The sequence below is a fragment of the Barbus barbus genome (assembly GCF_936440315.1).
Source record: "Barbus barbus genome assembly, chromosome: 32".
Lineage (NCBI taxonomy): Eukaryota > Metazoa > Chordata > Actinopteri > Cypriniformes > Cyprinidae > Barbus > Barbus barbus.
In genome coordinates this window covers 29,196,229-29,218,142 of record NC_136760.1, presented here as the reverse complement: position 1 = coordinate 29,218,142, position 21,914 = coordinate 29,196,229, and the positions used below count along the sequence as shown (strand labels likewise).

At 42.3% G+C, this 21,914-nt stretch overlaps 2 protein-coding genes across 2 annotated transcripts; both read left to right on the top strand.

Annotated features, from left to right (window-relative positions):
- Positions 1-984: 984 nt before the first annotated feature.
- On the top strand, positions 985-2,523 carry slc18a3b (solute carrier family 18 member 3b; the record flags this gene model as incomplete). The annotated part of the gene is made up of 1 exon (XM_079389827.1): positions 985-2,523. One exon carries the CDS (start codon positions 985-987, stop codon positions 2,521-2,523), a length of 1,539 nt encoding a protein of 512 aa, XP_079245953.1.
- A 1,375-nt stretch (positions 2,524-3,898) lies between these two features.
- Positions 3,899-13,184, top strand: LOC306852762 (choline O-acetyltransferase-like; the record flags this gene model as incomplete). Its single annotated transcript, XM_079389826.1, has 14 exons — positions 3,899-4,027; positions 4,700-4,891; positions 5,238-5,356; positions 6,341-6,394; positions 6,898-7,072; positions 7,906-8,083; positions 8,262-8,431; positions 11,020-11,120; positions 11,265-11,387; positions 11,530-11,652; positions 11,718-11,859; positions 11,940-12,002; positions 12,078-12,215; positions 12,960-13,184. The coding sequence occupies 14 exons, from the start codon at positions 3,899-3,901 to the stop codon at positions 13,182-13,184; spliced, it is 1,932 nt and encodes a 643-aa protein (XP_079245952.1).
- Between the last annotated feature and the right edge of the window lie 8,730 nt (positions 13,185-21,914).

Sequence of the window (21,914 nt, the reverse complement as noted above, 5' to 3'; positions counted from 1 at the left end):
GTCCAGGGAGGGGCCAAAAATGAGTTTTGCCTATGTCATGATAAGACATAAATCTGTTTAATAACTTGTAGACAGATCGGTGGCTTGTTTTAATATTTTCCCAAATGCTTTCCAAAAACGTGATATAACGTTATTGTGATGTCATTATTTTGTGAATTCAAATATTTAAATAATAGTTGATGATTATATTTTTCCTCCTTTAAATAATGGCCCTGAAGCCGCCAACACTGAGAATAATTTAAACTTCACACAAATACATTCGCATAAAAATAGAAATAGCAAAAATAAAAAAATAGCAAACTCTATTATCAGAATATTCTATTGACACTGAATTGTCCAAACTCTGAGTGCATTTAACCTGATCTGACTGGAGTCCCTGCGCTGCGATTATTAATGATTTATTCATACATCTGTGATTTGTGCAGCAAACAGATTGCTGTTAATTAGCAGAAGTGTTTTAGACACGAGTACGCGATGCAGGAGAATCTTGATGTACTTCTGCTCGGTTTTCAGTGTTTGGAGAATAGAATAAGAGCTGGTCCGGGGTCAGTTACGGTTCGTAAGAACACTATATTTTTGTGGCGTGTGATCAAGACTGATTGGTCAGTCAGAGAATTAGCAGACGGAGGCAGCTGATGACCAGAGGAGAGAAACCAGAGGAAACTGACCGTGGCAGAGTTTGTGCTCACAGCGAGTCTGTTGCTTCTGAAGGAAGAAAAACTGATGTGAACGACCGCTGCGCGCGCACCAGAGAACGCGCAACAGGAATGTAAATGTAAAGAAGCTCAGCAGAAGTGGAAATGCAGAAAGCGAAGCTCAGGACTGTACACTCGAAGAGAGAAGAGTAGCGCGTCACCTGTCAGACGCGCCGGACACCGGGGAAGTTCGTGCGTAAAAGCCAGACGCGTCGCTGCGCAGGAGAGGAATGAAACTGCGCTCTGAAGCACTGAAGCTCTCTTGAGGTGAACGGACTTTTAGACAGTCATGGAGTCTGACGGCTCTGCCGGTTTGGCGAAATCTGCCGCCCTAAAGTTGTCCGAAATGGGCGAAAGAACTAAACAGCTCGGCAACGCAATGCAAGACCCCAACCGGCAGAGAAAGCTCATTCTGGTGATCGTCTGCGTCGCGCTCCTGCTGGACAACATGCTCTACATGGTGATCGTTCCCATCATTCCCGACTATCTCGCGGATTTGGAGACAGAGCAGGCGGCGCGCACTCACGCCAACTCTTCCGTGATCAAAGCGAACCAGAACAATCTGGACATTCAGATCGGGGTGCTGTTCGCCTCCAAAGCCATTCTGCAGCTCATGGTCAACCCGTTATCGGGCACCTTCATCGACCGCGTGGGGTACGACATCCCGCTGCTGATCGGGCTGCTGGTCATGTTCGTCTCCACCTGCATCTTCGCGTTCGCGGAGAACTACGGGACGCTGTTCGCGGCGCGCAGCCTGCAGGGTCTGGGCTCGGCGTTCGCGGACACCTCCGGGATCGCGATGATCGCGGACAGATACACGGAGGAAGCGGAGCGGAGCCGCGCGCTGGGCGTCGCGCTCGCCTTCATCTCGTTCGGGAGCCTCGTGGCGCCTCCGTTCGGCGGAGTCCTGTATGAGTTCGCAGGGAAACGCGTCCCGTTCATAGTTCTGGCCTCTGTGTGCCTGGTGGACGGTGTTCTTCTCCTGACCGTGATCAGACCGTTCTCTAACGGCACTCGCGCGAACATGCCGGTCGGGACGCCCATCCACCGGCTCATGACGGACCCGTACATCGCCGTGGTGGCGGGCGCGCTGACCGTCTGCAACATCCCGCTGGCGTTCCTGGAGCCCACCATCTCCAGCTGGATGGCGAGCACGATGAACGCCTCGAAGTGGGAGATGGGTCTGATCTGGCTGCCCGCCTTCTTCCCTCACGTGCTCGGGGTTTACATCACCGTCCGGTTGGCCGCCAAGTACCCGGAGCTGCAGTGGTTCTACGGCGCGCTCGGGATGGTGATAATCGGGGCCAGCTCCTGCACGGTGCCCGCCTGCAGGACCCCCGGGCAGCTGATGCTCCCGCTGTGCGGCGTCTGCTTCGGCATCGCGTTGGTGGACACGGCGCTGCTGCCCACGCTGGCCTTCCTGGTGGACGTGCGTCACGTGTCCGTCTATGGCAGCGTCTTTGCCATCGCGGACATTTCGTACTCTCTCGCCTACGCTTTGGGACCTGTAGTCGCGGGGCAGATCGTGCACAACCTGGGCTTCGTTCAGCTGAACCTGGGCATGGGTCTGGTGAACGTGCTTTACGCGCCGGCGCTGCTGCTGCTCCGCTGCGTGTGCCAGATGAAGAAGTCCTGCTCCGAGAGGAACGTGCTGCTGGAGGAAGAACCCAAGGGACTCTACGACTCCATCCGCATGCAGGAGCGCAGACTCAGGAGAAAGGGCTTGTGCACCACCACCGATAACGTGTGTACTGTGGACGAGAACGGGCTCTTCGAGACAGCCCGGTCTCTCTCGGAGGAGGAATCGTCGGGACCCGAGTTCATTTAACTACAGAGATCATATCTCAAACGTTCAGCCCTGGTGTGCAATATTTATCCCCTCACTCATGACTGTGTCCGCTCAGAGACCTGTCTTTTATGATTTAGATAGAAACTATAACATTTGGCTCTGAGCGACTCTCTCTCCTGTTGTGTGTAGAAGATGTGAGTAGATGTAACTGCACAAAATCCAAATAAAACCAATGGTCATATTTCCATACATGTGCCTTTTTACTGACTGAATCACTACTAATAAATGTGGCAACGAATGAAGTTGTCGTTTTTTATATTTAAATTCTCAAAAGTCCTAAGAAGGATCTTTAATCGACAGCCGAGGAGTTTTGAGTCCGTCTGGATTCGTGTGGGTTTCATCACTTTGCATGGAAACGAAATATATAATCTGGACCTATTAACGTGGGAACAAATATAAGCAAATTGTAAAGACAAATTATTTAGTAACAGCTCTGAAATAAAAATGTCATCCTTCCCCTACAAGTTTTGCAACTTAATTATCAGCGTTAGGGTCTTTTCACCACAAAAAAAATATATATATTAAACGATTCACTGTTCATCATTTCATATGATGAAAATAAACTTTACTAATCAGTATTTACCTAAGTATATGTTCTAATCAGAAAAAAACTATAGGTAGAGCATTAAATATTTTGTCTAGCATAAGTTGGTGGAACAGAAGAAAGAGCAGCAGTTCTGGAAACACCTGCAGGAGCGTCAGCGCGGGGGGCGGAGTCACGGACACCGGAGACCGGAGCCACAGAGCGGCTGACAGACAGCTGACGCGCCGCCGGAGACACAGACACCGATCACACAGGTGAGCTATACATCAGTTCATTCATTCTGCTGAACTTTTGAATTTTTTTATTTAATTTCTCTAGAGATTAGTATTTGACAGTTTATTCAAATAAATACTATAGTTCTGTCAATGTACACCTGATTCAAACTGCCATTGCTGATTCTAAGATTTATTTATTTCTTTAAATAAGAGCAAATAAAGTGATGTATCGGATGTTTTGATCAGATCTGCATGTGTTGAAGGCTGGACTGTAGCTCAATGCCGCGTTTATTGATCAGGTTAGGAGCGTCTCTGTCTGCAGCGACTATAAAAACACTTCAAGCGCAACATTAGCTTCTGTTTTCATATTGTTTAGTCAATTTCACTGACCAATCAATTCAAATGAATGGAAATTAAATTGGGTAAATAATTGCTCCCACCTCTGATGAACTCTGAGCAAGCGTTCAGCTCCATCCATCACACTAAAACAACACTGTCTGGAATAGAAACCCGAATATTATCTGATGGACAGTGTCCACTGCATTTGGTTATTCCTGATATAGTTCAGATGTAAGGGTGTTTCTGACTGAGGGTAATGTTGAGAGGTGCTGGACAGTCTCCACAGGACAGAGTTTGCAGAGTTAAGGAATCAAACATCAGTTCAGAAGCTGCAGAGAAACTCAAGATGAAGAGAGAAACAGCCGAAGCCCACAGCGACTGCACTGTAAGCAAATAAATATTGCTATGATTGTTACTGTTGTTACCAAAAAACAAAAGTCTTCTAACCCTACAGATGAGCTATAGTGTTGATATAACATCACGACTGTTTTCAGCTGTCTCATCTTCAGAGGAGAAAAGCTTAGTTCTTGTCCAAAGAGCTGAAAAACACAGACACGCATCAGCTGCCATCTGATTTTACTTTTGTAGATTTTTTCTTCAGATTGAAAAATTTCATAAATGAACATATGATTTTCAGGATGTACGTACAAAATATAACTAAATGTACCTTTTCTACTATTTTAAAACAGGTAAATCTATAGCTTGAAGATCTGCTTTTATTAATAGATTTTAACAATATTTTGTGAGATAGTGTTTCTCAACCATATCCGTGCCCCATTTGCATTTTGTTAATCAAAATAGTATTTTTGACCAGCAGGAAAAGCTTTTAAAATCTTTCCTCCATTTGTCTTAAAGCTATTCCTATAAATTATTAAAGCGAGAGCTGAGAACACAAAACATCAGAGAGACTCAAGCGTTACTGTCTCATTAATGCTCCTCCACCGGAGGCAGAACCGCTGGAAAACACGGTCCTGTCCAACAGTTTGAGGAATCATCTCTACTTATCTGTCTATATGGGACTGTGATGAATAGCATTCATTCTTCTTCTCTTCTCCAGATGCTGCCCAAACTCCCTGTGCCGGACCTGCAGCACACACTGGACGCCTACCTGAGATCCGTCAAACACCTTATTCCTGAAACACAGTTCCTCAAGACCAAAGCCATGGTGGAGACGTTTGGCAAACACGGAGGCATTGGAGAAAGACTGCAAAAACTGCTGCTGGAGAAAAGAGAAAAGACAGAGAACTGGGTACAAACACCGTTAGAGAGCTTGAACCCTGAGCTATCACAGGAACGGACGGCGTTCAGAGCAGTTAACATACTCCAGACACACCGATTTATTATTAAAGTCCCATTAAAACAGATGAAGAAAAATAATGAGCAACTGATCTGTGGCTATTGATCCGTCTGCCAGGAAACATCACAGCTTTAATGTGACAGCAGCACCTGATAAATAATGGCACTTTACTAAAATAATATTTCATTGTGTTTTTGTCCCTCTTTCTCCTTCAAAGACAGTGTAGCTTCACGCCTCAAACGAGTTTAATTAGAGCTCAGGAAATGATGAGCTGATGGCTCTGCTGTGTTTTTCTCAGGTGTTCGACTTCTGGCTGGAAGACATGTATCTGAAGAACAGACTCGCGCTTCCCGTGAACTCCAGTCCTGCGCTGGTGTTCCCCAAACAATCCTTCAGAGACGTGAAAGACTCTCTGCTGTGAGTAAATAAAGAGCACTAATTAATTCATGCACACCTAACGTCAATGAAGATCATGCAGCAGCATCTGGTCTGTATTTTGTGGACGGTCATGACTGCAGAATCACTGGTCAACACAGCGGTGACTACAGTCTGTTTAAAGCAGGGGTGCCCAACCCTGTTCCTGGCGATCGACTGTCTTGCTCCAACTCTAATCAAACACACCTGACTTTAATTTTCACGCGATCCTGAAGACCTTAATTAGTTGCTTCAGGTGTGTTTGATTAGAGTTGGAGCTAAACTTTGAAGGACAGTCGATCACCAGGAACAGGGTTGGGCACCCCTGCTTTAAAGTAATATTAGTGGATCTATACACACTTACAGTTTTTTCACACTTACAAAACTTTGCCCCTTTTTCTAAAAAACATTACGCACAAATCCAAGAATTGCACACAAAATGCAAACTGCCTCACATCTCTTCCAAAATGAAGCAATGCATTTAAAATATCACAAACACATCTCAAAAGCAAACATTTGCAAACACCTTTGTGTTACATAGAGAATTGTGTGTTGTGTTATTGTTATTGTGTGTTTTATGAAATTGAAAACTGAGTCAAAGTCTGAGAATTAGTGTCTGGTTTTGCAGGTTTGGTGTGTGCTTCTGCTGTTTGAGTGACAGCTTTCAGAAACTGTGTGACAAGGAAATATTTTGTGTGTAAACAGCTGAAAAAACTGTAAGTATGTGAGTGCTCAAGATGAGGAATCCTGTGTGTTTGAAACATCCACCACCAAACAGACTGTATTTGCTGTATGCGACTTCATAAACAGCACAGAGCTGGATTTGCTCTGTAAGATCTGACCAGTGTTTGCAGGTGTCTCTGGCCATCTTGAATGAGATTTTCGAACACGTCAGATTGATGGGCATATGTAAGATGTCTCAATCTCTGTCTGACTCTTTGATTGAATTAGAGGTTAAATGGGTGTGTGTCTCTTGTGTTTGTCCAGGTTTGCTGCTCGTCTCATCCTGAGTGTTTCTCAATACAAAGCAGCGGTGGACGGGTAAATCAGCATCCTTCATCTAATTCAGCTGAGCTAGTTTAGTCTTTGTCAGTAACACATGAGCGCTGTGTGTGTGTGTGTGTGTGTGTGTGTGCGTTATTGTAACAAATGAGGGCAAATGTGTATAATGACACAGGTATGACAGGTATTACAAGGTGAAGGTGACTTTTCAGGACATTGACCCATGTCCCCACTTTTCAAAACACTTATAAATCATACAGAGTGAGTTTTTTGGGGGAAAGTAGAAAGGCACAAAGTCTCCTGTGAGGGCTAAGTTTAGGTGTAGGGTTGGTGTAGGGCAATAGCACACACAGTTTGTTCAGTATAAAAACCATTACACCTATGGAGAGTCCCCATAAACCACAAAAACCAACATGTGTGTGTGTGTGTGTGTGTTGGGTTGTGCGTGTGTGTGTATATTGGGGTGTGTGTGTGTGTTGGGGTGTGTGTGTGCATGTGTGTGTATATTGGGGGGTGTGTGTGTGTGTGTGTGTGTGTTGTAGGCAGACTCTGCTGCTGGACGTGGCTCACGGTCAGAAGGCCGACTCTCCGCTCTGTATGGATCAGTACAAGCGTCTGTTCAGTTCTTACAGACGGGCTGGACTCAAGCAGGACACACTCATCACGCCGGACAGTGCGTCTGATGCGGGACATGTCATTGTAGCCTGTAAAAATCAGGTGTGTGCTTTTGTTGTGTTACACCAGAGTGCTGCTGAATGAGTCTCTCATGTTTGGAGAAATGATCGATCTGTGATAAATGAGTCGAGAAAAGGCCACGTTTAGTCCTGATTCTACAGAATCACACATTACAGTCGGCTCACTGAAGAATATCTGCGGTCACCTTAATCTGATCCAGCTAATCAGGGTTGAATCGAGGCTTGAGAGGCTCTTAAATTAACTGCAGGTCCTGTGGCTCCATCGACAGACGCTCTTCACCGCTTTTCTCTCCTGCGGAGAGCTGCCAGCTCAAGGGCTGTTTACCTGGAAATGGCTTGGGAAGTGTCTCTAATGAGGTCCAGTCTGATAACTCAATAACCCAATCAGAGCCGCGGGGAGCCGCTGACACCAGCGCTGTTTGAGATCCGGCCACTGTGCACAAAAACCACTGAACAAACAATCAAACGCTGCTAGTTGCTATCTGCTAGCCAATATTAGATCCAATAAAAAAAATCATAATAATCAGGTCTTCATTAGTATGTGCTGCATCCTGGTGAAAAAAAACCCTTCTGTGCTTTCACTAATCCTTATTCCTTCCCTTTCTAGCTTGTACTATTCTGAACGATGTCTGAAACTTAGCATTAGTGACACTTGTGTTTATTGCCTCCTTAAGATGAATCGCTTGTTGTATTCCTCATTCCTCCAGTCGCTTTGGATAAAAGGGTCTGCTTAATGAATAAATGTGAATGTTACATCTCATGTATGTGGCACTGATTTCTTCTCTCACTAAAAGCTCAATACTAGCACTGCATGTGTCTGTTCACTAAAGACGCGCGTCTGGTTCACGTTCTCAGTTCTTTGCACTGAATCTGATGGAAGGAAGCTGTGAACTGAAGGAGGCAGATGTCCAGGCTCAGCTGGAGTGGATCTATGAGCAGACGCTGAGCGCTGAGCAGAAGCAGCCGGCCGTGGGACTGCTGACCGCCGGGGGCCGGGCGGACTGGGCCCGAGCCAGAGACCAGCTGCTCAAAGGTCCACACAACACCACACGGACATGGTGCTAATAGCTAGAGAGACAGACAGATTAAACACTCAGCTTACTTTCATAGCTCAGTGCCAGATTTCACCGTTATCCAGAAGGGAAATCACTTTCCCACAATCCCGTGTGTGACAGAGATGCATTTTAATGTGTGAACAATCTGTGAAGCAGATCCAGTGAACAGAGAGTCTGTGGAGCTGATGGAGCGCTGCGTGTGCGTCGTCTGTCTGGATGATCCCGCGGGACTCGAACCCAGCGACGCCAACAGAGCTGCACTGGTGCTCCACGGAGGAGGACGCGAAAAGAACGGGGCGAACCGCTGGTACGACAAACCCCTGCAGGTAAACCATAGACACTCAGTAACTGAAAGTGTTCAGATGTGCAGATGTGTTCTGGAGCCAAACTCTGGGAACTTGGAGGAACGGCCAGCAGGAGTCTTTGGGAAACGTTTGCTTGTTTTGTAATTCTGTTCAGAGCAGGAATGGCACACTGCAGACTACAGCTGTAACGGTACACAAACATGACGGTTCGGTACATACCTCGGTTTTTACATCATGATTCAGAATGGTTTCGGTACAGCAAGAGGAAAAACTAAACAAAATTGCTTTTTTTATACATTAAACAGTGGTTTACTGAACTAATTACTCTTCTTTCAATTTAAGATAATGAAGCAATAAGCCCCGTGAAGCCGTGGTTTACAGTGAATTTATAACAGCTAAGGGGTGTTGTTAGGCACGATGCAAAGCGGAGTTATAAATTCAATGTAAACCACGGCTTCACGGGGCTTATTGCTTTTATAAAACGTTATTCCATATGCTTAGTAAGGTTTCACAAAATAAAACGGAGCAAATAAAGTGTAATGATATTAATAAAAACAGTATTCTTCCACCAAACAATGTAGTTCCTCAGAAACAGTTGTTGTTGGAACCTATGGTACAAAGTAAACAAAGGTGTAGGGCGGTCTCCGAAATCGCCCCCTATACCCTCATTCCCTATTCCCTACATTAGTCCACTCATACAGTTCACTTGAAGGAGTGAATGAAAACGAGTGAGTGAATTCGGACACTCCGTGCACCGGAAGGACTGCCGCTTTTGCATAGTTTACTTGCTGTTTAATAATAATTTGAAACGGGCAGCTCCAGCATTAAGATTGAAGGATTTATCTTGAACTCTGTCACGGAAATTATGTGTAAACCCTAATAGTCAATTTACAATAAATTTTGTACCTGTGTTGTATTACGCTGTATTACGCGTGGACGAGTGCTTCTAAAATGAATGAATGGAGGATTCAGCTGCGGGTCCATCTTCTGGTGAGACGCGGGAATTCATTCGGCGCACAACTCTCAGTGCATTCTGGGAGTTCTCTAGCTGTTGAGTGTACATCGGTTGTACACTCGTTTTAGCGGTGCATTGTGGGATTGAATGAGTGCACTCGAGAACATCCACTATGGTTTCGAACACTTAAAATGGCTGTCCCCTCAAATAGTGCACTATTTGAGGGTGTAGGGGGCGATTTCGGATACAGCCATGGTTTGTTGAGTAATTTACAACGGCTTCAAACGCAGCTCAACCAATCAGAATCAAGGTCCGGATCTGTTTTATAATTAAAATGTTCTGAGGGATAAAACTCTACCTCAGCTTCTGCTCTAAACTAGTCCTTCTACATTATCTAGGTTGCAATTAACAACAAAGCCCAAACTTAAATTTAATTACTATTTATTATAGTTGAATATAATAATCAACACTCAACTTAAAAAATCATATGCAAATATGTAAATTGCACATAATGCAGTTTTTAAATTAAATTCTAAATTACTAAATTTCTATTTGTTGTTGAAATATAATCATTTACACCGTGGCTGTCATAACTCATTTCATAACATATTACAGTTTTTCTCAGTCGATTTGACACTTTTCTCCAATGCAGTGTACTTGTTCTCAAAACAATTAGCACAGCCATCCAAACACAAACTTATCTTAACCAAACAGTTCAACTTTACTGCAAAATGAAGCACTGCAATTTTTTCTAGTAATGCATTTATTAAAAGTAAATATTAACATCAAATATATAGGTTTGTTCTCTAATGATTATAAAACATAGTCAGCTGTAGATGCACAAATATACTAATGAAAATACACGTTTATTGCAATTCTTCAACAAGGAGTTTTATTTGATATATATTGTTTATATCTATACAAACAACAACAAAAAGTTGTAAAAATGTAAAAAATAGTCCAACTTCTATCACCCATCTGAAAAACGAATTGCATCAAGAACTGCAAACAAAATTTTCTGATAACAATAGATTAGTCTTTTACAGCACAGTGGTGGATACACACACACACACACACACACACACGTGTCAGATCAATTGAGAAAAACTGTAAATAGTTAAGACATCAATAACAGTAAAAGTAATATTTAATGAGTATATAGTCTAGGCTGATATTTCTTGAAATGCTCTTTTCTGGACTTAATTTCTCTAGCAAACTAACGAGCTGTGGACATTGATGACTTGCCTGAGGTAAATTAAATGTTATGGGGCATTTTGTTTACAAGTTGTTTAATAATGTCTTTGTGCAGTTGAAACACTGATTGAGCAATTACATGAGGCATGAGATGTTCATTCATGTTTATTTCACATTAAAACTAGTGATAAAGAGGAAGGGATGATCTCTCTGCCTTTTGAACTGAGGCGTTAATACAGCGATCTGTCACTCCACATCAAAGACCACCAAAACGGCATTTATTGTCTGAATTTCCTTTAAAAAAAAAAAAAGAATATTTGTTGGGTACACATGCGTACTGAACAACGAGACCCATACCGAACATTTTCGGTACGAATGCGAGTACCATTACACCCCTATACTGCAGACACACCCTGACTGAGCAGTTAACGAGAGCACTGCTGATGTGTTTGTGTTTCAGTTTGTGATCGGCGCTGACGGTGTTTGTGGGGTCGTGTGTGAGCACTCGCCGTTCGAGGGAATCGTTCTGGTGCAGTGCACTGAACATCTGCTAAAAAACATGTGCGTATCAACACCGCTGATCGCACAACTGAGCTCTTCTGCTAACTAATGGCTGAAGTTACTTTCTGAAGCTCTGGACAAATGTGAGAGTCTGTGAAATGACGCTATGATAACTGAAGCTGAATGAAGGTCTCTTTGCTGCAGACGCTCCTGTAAGCAGAGCTCCGGCCGGAGTGAGTCTGAACTTCCTCATCCGCGCAGATTACTGTGGAAATGTTCCTGTCAGATTCAAGGCGCATTGGCATCCGCTGCAGATCACCTGCACAGGTGAATCAAACTCTTCCAGTGGAGATCTAGTAACAGCTGATTATCAACAGAATTTTTTCAGTTTCTCATTTTGTTAGAAAGCTTGACCCTGCAGGCATCAGCCGTGGTTTGATTGGCGCTCTGAATGCTCTTCTCTCTCTAGACTCGTGAGGAATCTCGACATGAATGTTTTCACGTTTGCGCTTTATGGGAAGGAGTTCATCAAGCAGCAGAAGATGAGTCCAGACGCCTTCATACAGCTGGCTCTTCAGCTGGCCTTCTACAGGTGAGGAGCGAAGACTGACTTTTCCTTCTCAGAGCCGGACTCGACGTCGCTCGCTGTTTCCACAGGTGTCACAGAAGACTCGTGTCCACCTACGAGAGCGCTTCTCTCCGCCGCTTCCAGCAGGGACGCGTGGACAACATCCGCTCTAGCACTCCTGAGGCGCTGGCCTTTGTGAAGGCCATGACAGACGGAGGAACATCTGCTCAGGTTTCACGTTTTTCCGTCCCTCCTTTATCTTCTGCCATAAACACAGAATATCTAGCTTTAATCTCAGCTCTTCATTCCAGGACACAGAGAAGATGGAGAAGCTGCGAGCTGCTGTAGATGCTCAGAGTAAAATCACAGCTCTGGTGAGAGAATACAGATGCCTGACGTCACGCTGGTGTTTTTATGTGTGCGCTGATGAGCTGTCTGACCGTCTGCAGGCCGTCACGGGGATGGGGACGGACAATCACTTACTAGGACTACGTGAAATTGCCAAGGAGATGAAAATGGAGACGCCAGACATTTTCTCTGATGAAACGTACCACATTAGTAACCACTTCATACTGTCAACCAGTCAGGTAAGAGCAGCATACTACATAAACACAATACAGCTTAGAGTGACGTGACGTGTAGGTATGGTCTCCCATGCATTTCAATCATTAACCATAGTTCTGTCGTGACAACTCTCTGAGTAATTAGCATGGTAATGTACATGACAATGCTAATGTATTTGGTCTTGCCGGAATAGATCTGCTACGCTGCTGCTACCAATACATCCACAACAAGCTGTGAGCATGTAAGATATACTGCTGTTGCACATATACATTAAATAACCCCCATATACAGCATACATGATCACCCTGATCTACACAGGTGGAGCTGGGGAAGGTGGAGGGTTTCTGAAGCACGCTGCAAACTGCTACAGCAAGCACTAGTCATATATTTGAATGTTGAGCAGCGAGCTCATTGGCTACTGATACAGGAGAGAACCAATCAGCAGTGCCGTGTAATAATGATGTCATTGTGTTAGATTGAGTTAGACCTATCGGACTGCGTCATCTACAGATTCATGCCAGAACTTTGTTTTTAAAATGGTCTTTGTCCTCTAACTGTACCATAAGGACAGGAAATATATGAGGTGAGAATACAGTCATTGAGTCTTCCAGATCATATTTCACTCTTCGCACTCTGTTGTATTATTCTCCATTGTTTTAGAATTATTCTAAGTAAGTCACTTCTGCAAATAGTGGCAGCAGGGATTGGTGTAAATGGTTTAATGATGCTGAGATGATGTACAGTATGTGTGATGCTCCTCCATGAAGGTTCCCACTACAGAGGAGATGTTCTGCTGCTACGGTCCGGTGGTTCCTGATGGTTATGGTGTGTGTTATAACCCACGGCCCGGTCACATGCTGTTCTGTGTGTCCAGCTTCAGAGAGAGTCAGGAGACGTGTTCAGGGCTGTTTGTGAAAGCGCTGGATGAGGGACTGCAGGACATGAGGATCCTGTGCACTAAACACACCGATCACAGGAACACGCCAAAATAACTGCATCACGCTTTGATATTTTCATAGCAACAATAACCAGCATTGTAAACTGTTGCGCTGCTTTTAGAATAGAAATCTCTCTGACTGGAGAGGAGTGTGTGTGTGTGTGTGTGTGTGTGTGTGTGTGTTACATACATATACTATATACTGGCATGTATTTATACATAGAAATATAAAAATATTACCATGTTAACATATTTAGATAACTATACTTATATATACTTATGCTATATAGTTATGTATGTATGTATAAGCTTACATGCTTGTTAGTGTGTAGTCTGTAAAAGCACATTTTAAGTAAAAGTCAAATTGCTAAAATTGCCACAACTAGTCAAACACACACACGTAAATATACATATACTTTACATACTACATGAAATGATGCATTTAAAGAACTTAATCTTAAAATAACTGCTTATGAATGTGAATATCTGTGTGAAAGCACAGACTGAGTGTAGAAATACTTGTTTAGAATACTGTGAATTCTCAAATACTGTGTTTATTAGAGTGGATGGTGGTAGATAGTGGATATATATGTATTTTGTGTGCTCAAACATCATAAACATAGGGATTTTAAAAATATATTTTAAAATGTGCAATAAATTCAGTTAAAGTGCAATAAGTTAAACGCTGTGATGTAGATATTTGCACTAGAGACATGCACTAATCATCATCAGTATAACTCCTGACTCACAGGAACAGATGTATGTGAGTAAATACTTTCTTGGTTTTTGTTGAACCTATTTGTTATTTATCGTATGTAATGATGTCTGCTGCATTCATTTTTTTACTGTCTCATGATTATCTGTCAGATTAATAAATGTCTTCATCATTGCTCATAAAATGTATTTTTGTAAATTCTATGCATTTTACTCATGTCTAATTTATTTGTTTGCCAATGTCACTGTATGTTAGTGTGTTGTGTCAGTAAATTATGTTGTATGAAATATAAATAAATAAATGATAATTTAAGTAAGTAAACTGGACTTTATTGCATTACTGATGAAGGCCTGTGCAAATGAGAGCCAAACAGAGTGAGACAGACTGAAGAAAGAAGCTGCAGGTGCACCAACACGCATGTTGGGTTTATGTTGGTTTATGGGGACTCACCATAGGCATAATGGTTTATATACTGTACAACGGTATTTTATATCACCCTACACATGATGTTTTATTAACAAAGTTCGGGAGGAGCACGTTCAGATAATTAACCTAATTAACACAAGAGGAGAACAATCAGTAATCAACCCAGTTAACAAGATAAGAGGAGTGTATATATACACAGCAGACTTACCTCTGTTTATTGGCCGTTTTCCAGCATCCCTCCGCCACCCCTTCTCCGCAGTCCGCACTTACAACTATTCCTGTCCTAAATATAGGGGGGTACTCTGGGTTCGGGCCAAAACCCAGCTCGGAGCCCTCCCCTCGGACAGCATGCCAAATATACATAAACGTTATTCTATTTATTATATGTAAGTGTGAACTCGTGAACTACACCTAAGCCTACCCCTCACAGAAAACTTTCTGCATTTTTAGATTTTCAAAAAAAACTCATTCTGTATGATTTATAAGTTTGTTTCCTCATGGCGACCAAAAATGTCCCCACAAGGACAAGGATTTTGGATATTGCCATCTTTGTAGGGACATTTTGTCCCCATAACGTAGGGTTTACCAGGAACACACACTCTCTCTCTCACACACACACACACACACACTCTCTCTCACACACACACACACACACATGTTGGTTTTTGTGGTTTATGGGGACTCTCCATAGGTGTAATGGTTTTTATACTGAACAAACTGTGTGTGCTATTGCCCTACACCAACCCTACACCTAAACTTAGCCCTCACAGGAGACTTTGTGCATTTTTAGATTTTCAAAAAAACACCATTTAGTATGTTTTTTAAACCTTTTGAATTACGGGGGCATAGGCAGTGTCCTCATAAACCACCTTCATATTGTAATACCTCTGATATACCCATGTCATTATACACATTTGTGTCCTCATAAACCACACACACTTATATAGTCACACTTTTGAGATTAGTTCTACTTTCATTGTCTGGAAATGATCAGCATGAAGAAACTGCTAAACTTCACCTCTTCACCAAACTTCAGTCAGTCTGATTCACACTGACAGGAAGAAGAAACCAGCTGGACAGGAAGACAATAGGGCAAATGTCTGATTACATTTGTGATCTATTCAAAGTGAAAGTCTTGATTAGTTCTATAACTTTTTATAAAATAAAGCAGAACATTAGTTATGGATGTCTAGTATAGTTTAGCTGTATGTCTAAGCGTGTTTAACATCAAACGAACGCGGTATGTTTGCACACGTGCAGCAGCCAATCAGACGTCAGCTGGCGATTTCAGCAAAACTCCTGCCATTTCTGACATGCATGCATTCATATTCAGATGGACTGCTTCTGTTAAACTCTTTCCCACTGAATATCAGCATTTATTCAGTGTCTGTCAGTTTAAACTTTAACCCACTGATGAAACTGATCAACATGAAAACCAATAAATAATCTCCTAAAACAGGGAGATTTGATGAATGAAGCACATGAAGTATTTCCCTGGCGTGGAATCAGTTTTCAGCTCCTGACATTCTCAAAGATAAAATGATTCCCAGCGCGACAGCACGGTTCCCTCGTACCTAAAATCTTTCAATTAAAGAGAAGAGCAGAAAATGTTTTTATTATAAAGTGCTTCTCATAATGACCGTGCTGGCATTTCTGAGGAAGATGTCAGTAGCCGTCTTCCTCTCACACACGGGTTTAAGAGTCTAATTGGCCGAAGGAACTGAGAAGCGTTTGCTAATGATACTGAAAACACGGCGGGTCGGAGGAGCTCTGTCATTCTCCCTAATGAAGCTCTGGACTCCCAAACTGTAGTGTAACGAGTCTCAAACGTCTGCTGAAACATTTACTCAAACCTACAGCACAGCGAGAGCTGCGGAAACAACAATCCTCATGCATTTCATCTCCTTAAGCTAAAAACTGAACTGAATGAAAACAGACAACAAACACCATCAAACCATAACTCACAAATGACCAACAATCGAGTAAAGCGAGAGTTGTAACAATCGGTTTATGTGGACGGGTCCAGACCTCTTCAGGCCGCTTTATGAGATAAACGGGTTAGAAATGGCTGCATACTGTTGATATATTTGATTAAATGTGCCATTCATCATAGTAAAATCTGATGCATTAAATCAATGTTGAGCTGCTTCTGTTCAAGGCTGTTAGAGTTAAAGGTCAGCTATGTTTTCATTCAGCTGTCTGCCGGCCGTCTCCGACTTTATATCAACCCTAATGCGACGGCCGGCTCACAACACAGCCAGCGGTTCAACACAACAATAAAACATCTTCCTCACAGTTTAGCCGTGTAAAGCAGACTATATCAGAGAGAATACATGAGATCTGCTCTGTACTTCTGCATCTGTGCGCAGTGAAATCTCCAGCACTTCATACAAACTCTGATTTCTTCTGGGAACCTGAAGTTCATGAAAAGATGCAGACTGCAGGCAGAAAGCAGCATATCTGCTGATTTTAGATCAATAAGCAATTTACGTGTATCCAGCAAAGGGTTCCAGCGCCGCAGGCCTGATTAATGACACGAGCCGCAGGCCGTTTGCTGGACAGACGGAGTCTCCCCGATCGGATCAGACGAGGAACACCAGCAGATACGGGCCAATCCAAAAACAAGAAAAAGCTCAACAATATAGACACAAGACAAACTATATACATGACTTTTACTAACCTCTGTTGCCATGATGCCTAAAGCCGTAAACTGACAAGGCAAGGCAAGTTTATTTATATAGCACATTTCATACACAATGGTAATTCAAAGTTTTTTACATAAAAGGAATTAATAATCACAACAATAAAAACAAGGAATTTAAAAACTTTTAAAATGATTAAAAAATGTATTTAAAACGAATTAAAACAGTTAAGAAAATAAAATAATTATACATAAAACAATGCAATCATTTCTGATGTAGCTCAAGGAAAACTTTACAGCTTGAATAATACCTAACTTTAACTGTTTTGGTGCATCACCATAACTTCTTAAGCTATAACTCATGTTTTGTTGTTTCAGATTCAGTCACGGCCTCTCAGGTCAATTCAGTTTTATTTGTGTCACTCTTTTCTCAATGCACAAGGTTTCAAAGCAGCTTATAGCATGATTATCAGTTTATAAAATGTTCATATCTTCATGCATTCAGCAGATTAGAGCTGGATGATAGCATCTGAGGATCTGACAGCGATTCACAGGTTAACTGTTAATAACAGAGCTGAACATCATGAAAATAAAAACGGGATCAGTTCTGTTTTCTCAGCACTAGTGAAGGACTGTTTCTGGCACCCAAACAAAGAATAAATCACACATTCTCTCATTAATGACTCTAACAGTCAGATATGTTTCATATGATCTGCATGTAAAGTCTATCAGATTTCCCACAGAGAAAAGCTTTATTTCTGCGAGATTCTCTCTGTCTCCAAACAAACTCACAGATGACGGCAGTATCTCGAGGAATCGTAGCAGATTTGTGTGGTTAACATCTTCACAGGAGGTCCAGCCGTGCGAACACAAGACAATGACTGCACGGGCCTCACTGGCCTCTCTCTGTCTGTCCGGGTCTCAGCACTGACACACTAATACGATAACAGACCATTCTGACATCTGTTTGCTTACCGACATCCATCCATTCAGTCATCTACAGTGTGACGTCATGTTGAGTTTCCCAAGCATCTCCGACTGCGATTTACTGCAGCAAACGCACATCTGGCTTCTGTTTGTCAGCAGTTATTGTGACACAAAACCATTGAACAGTGAGAATCCCTGACCTGCGAGATGAAACTTATGAGGGACCAATAATGAGCTCCAGCTTCCCTTAATTACTTCATCTTCAGCTGAAGTCAAAGCTGGTCCTGACCAGGTGCAAACACGCAAGACTTACTGCTGTGAAAATAATCAGATAAATGGAATCATTCCAGTTGTTATGAAGGCAGTAATGAAGCAGATCTGCGGTCTATTTTCAGCCGTATGACCTGAAGAGACTCTTGCGTTCAGACTCACATTTGCACTTCAAATGCAGCAGAAACTGAATTAATGCAAAATGAAGAAATGAAATTCATCGGGTGTTTCTGCCCTTCAGGAATCAGAATTCCCAGCAGATCTTCAGCATCCATTTGAAAATCTCTTTGTCTATTTGTCTGATGAAAGGAAATGAATGTATGTCGTCCTGAGGCCCTCAGAAGATGAGGAAAAACATGATTATCAGTAAAGATGCGAGCGAGAGGAATCACTTAAACGATACACAATAATTCACAACACTCAGTCAGTGCGGAGAATCCAAACAGCAGAGACGACTGAAAACAGAGCAAACACACAGTAAGTGCCACGATAGAAACAGCTATTTGAGTTTGACCGTGAGAATACCGTATCACATGCACTTTCTTTACTATTCTTTTAAGTATCTTGATTGCATGCAAAGTGTTGGGGAATGTTACTTTCAAAAGTAATGTTACAATATTGCGTTACTCCCTAAAAAAGTAACTAATTGCATTAGTTAATTTTTATGGGAAATAATGTGTTACATTAAAAAAATTCTTGAAAATGTAAAAATTATGCTTTACTAGTTACTCGGAAAAAAGTAATTTGATTGCTTAACTCGAGTTACTTGTAATGCGTTACCAACAATACTGCATGCTAATCATTTGGATATCATGGTTTTACCATCACTGTACTGCAGTGTTTTGTTTCCTCAGGTTACATGAGGAAAGCTCTGCACAGTCCCTCTCTCTGGGTCCTGTATTGTGCAGAAACGGGGCCTGAAGCGACTGACCTCCCGGCGGGTCGTTAAGTCTGACAGCTCAGTAACAAGCGGTACGCTGCGGCTCAAGAGCCTGGAGCTGCTGCTGATGGACAGAGGGCCTGGTCGTGGAGCTGCACCGTGAGGCCCGCAGGCACATGTTTCCTGACGTCTGGTCATGGAGCAGCGCTGTAAGCCTCTTCTGTCACACACTGACAGCTTGTTTTGCCTGACATCTATATTACCCACAATGCCTGTTCCAGTGCTATCGTGCTCAGTAGCTCACAGGAACCCTTTCTCACATGTTGTTACCCAGCAGATGTGTGCAGATTTAATCAAACTCATCTTTAACATGATCAAAACCCCACAAAATGCACAAACAGCTGCTGCTTTGAACTCAGAGCCAGAGAAAGTCAGAGCCGCTGCTGAAGGATGCATGTGGAAATAAAGCAGATGCTACACCAGAAACAAACACAAAGCCGTTCACACTGCGGTTCAATACGGTGTCACTCCTCTTCTGTTCAGACACACACTTCACTTATTAACTTTCATTAAAGCTGTATCTGTAATTTATCTGTGCTATCTTTTTCCACATCCAGTTAAATACAGTGTAGTGAAGGAAGTGATCTGAACTAGTTCATACAGTGTAGGGATGGAATGACTACCGGTTTGACGATAAATCATAATAAAATTCCCTACGGTTAGTATTACCGTTTTATATTTTAAATATCATTAAAACCGTATTTGATTACCGTGATCTGAACAACTCAGGATAAATAAAAACTATCCAGCATAAAGCAAAGTTTTAAGTTCATTTTGTGTGAAAACATGGTAGAAAGCTGGGAGGTTTTAAAGGAGTGCTAAGAGAATTATACAAATGAGTATATGAATGAACTAATATTGTGAGTAATATTCTTAAGTTTCTGTCCTCAGAAAAAATTTGATGGCATTTTGTTTTCATCTTCGCTTCATGTAATCCCTAATAAATACCCGAGTGTAAATACCGCTCTATTTGTGTGTGTGAGTCTCTGTGAAAACAAAGCTGTGTGTATTTCATAATTCTTGAATTATTGCACAATGCACAACTAGTTACACAATTCATAATGGACATATTAATCATAATAGGAATTTTAATTTAATTGATTTTGTTTAATAAAAACATGCAGGATAAAATATTACAGAACTATAGTGGTGTGAAAAAGTGTTGGCCCCCTTCCTGATTTTTTATTTTATTGCATGTTTGTCACACTTTAATGCTTCTTATCATCAAACTAATTTAAATATTAATCAAAGATAACACAAGTAAACACAACATGCTGTTTTTGAAGGAAGTTTTTTATTATGAAGGGAAAACAAAATCCAAACCCACATGGCCCTGTGTGAAAAAGTGTTACAACATAACTGTGTTTATCACACCTGAGTTCAGTTTCTCTCGCCACACCCAGGTCTGATTACTGCCACACCTGTCCGCAATCAAGAAATCACTTAAATAGGACCTGCCTGACAAAGTGAAGTAGACCAAAAGATCCTCAAAAGCTACACATCATGTTGAGATCCAAAGAAATTCAAGGACAAATGAGAAAGAAAGTAATTGAGATCTATCAGTCTGGAAAAGGTTATAAAGCCATTTCTAAAGCTTTGGGACTCCAGAGAACCACAGTGAGAGCCATTATCCACAAATGGAGAAAACATGGAACAGTGGTGAACCTTCCCAGGAGTGGCCGGCCGACCAAAATTACCCCAAGAGCGCAGCGACGACTCATCCAAGAGATCACAAAAGACCCCACAACAACATCTAAAGAACTGCAGGCCTCACTTGCCTCAGTTAAGGTCAGTGTTCATGACTCCACCATAAGAAAGAGACTGGGCAAAAATGGCCTGCATGGCAGAGATCCAAGACGAAAACCACTGCTGAGCAAAAAGAACAAAGTCTCGTCTCAGTTTAGCCAGAAAACATCTTGATGATCCCCAAGTCTTTTGGGAAAATACTCTGTGGACTGACGAGACGAAAGTTGAACTTTCTGGAAGGTGTGTGTCCTATTACATCTGGCATAAAAGTAACACAGCATTTCAGAAAAAGAACATCATAGCAACAGTAAAATATGGTGGTGGTAGTGTGATGGTCTGGGGCTGTTCTGCTGCTTCAGGACCTGGAAGACTTGCTGTGATAAATGAACCATGAATTCAGCTGTCTACCAAAAAATCCTGAAGGACAATGTCCGGCCATCTGTTCGTGACCTCAAGCTGAAGAGAACTTGGGTTCTGCAGCAGGACAATGATCCAAAACACACCAGCAAATCCACCTCTGAATGGCTGAAGAAAAACAAAATTAAGACTTTGGAGTGGCCTAGTCAAAGTCCTGACCTGAATCCTATTGAGATGCTGTGGCATGTCCTTAAAAAGGCGGTTCATGCTCAAAAACCCTCCAATGTGGCTGAATTACAACAATTCTGCCAAGATGAGTGGACCATTCCTCCACAGCGCTGTAACAGACTCAGTGCAGGTTATCACAAACGCTTGATTGCAGTTGTTGCTGCTAAGGGTGGCCCAACCAGTTATTAGGTTTAGGGGGCAAGCACTTTTTCACACAGGGCCATGTGGGTACTTCACTTTGTCAGGCAGCAGGTCCTATTGAAGTGATTTCTTGATTGCGGACAGGTGTGGCAGTAATCAGACCTGGGTGTGGCGAGAGAAACTGAACTCAGGTGTGATAAACACAGTTATGTTGTAACACTTTTTCACACAGGGCCATGTGTGTTTGGATTTTGTTTTCCCTTCATAATAAAAAACTTCATTCAAAAACTGCATGTTGTGTTTACTTGTGTTATCTTTGATTAATATTTAAATTTGTTTGATGAGCTGAAACATTAAAGTGTGACAAACATGCAATAAAATAAAAAATCAGGAA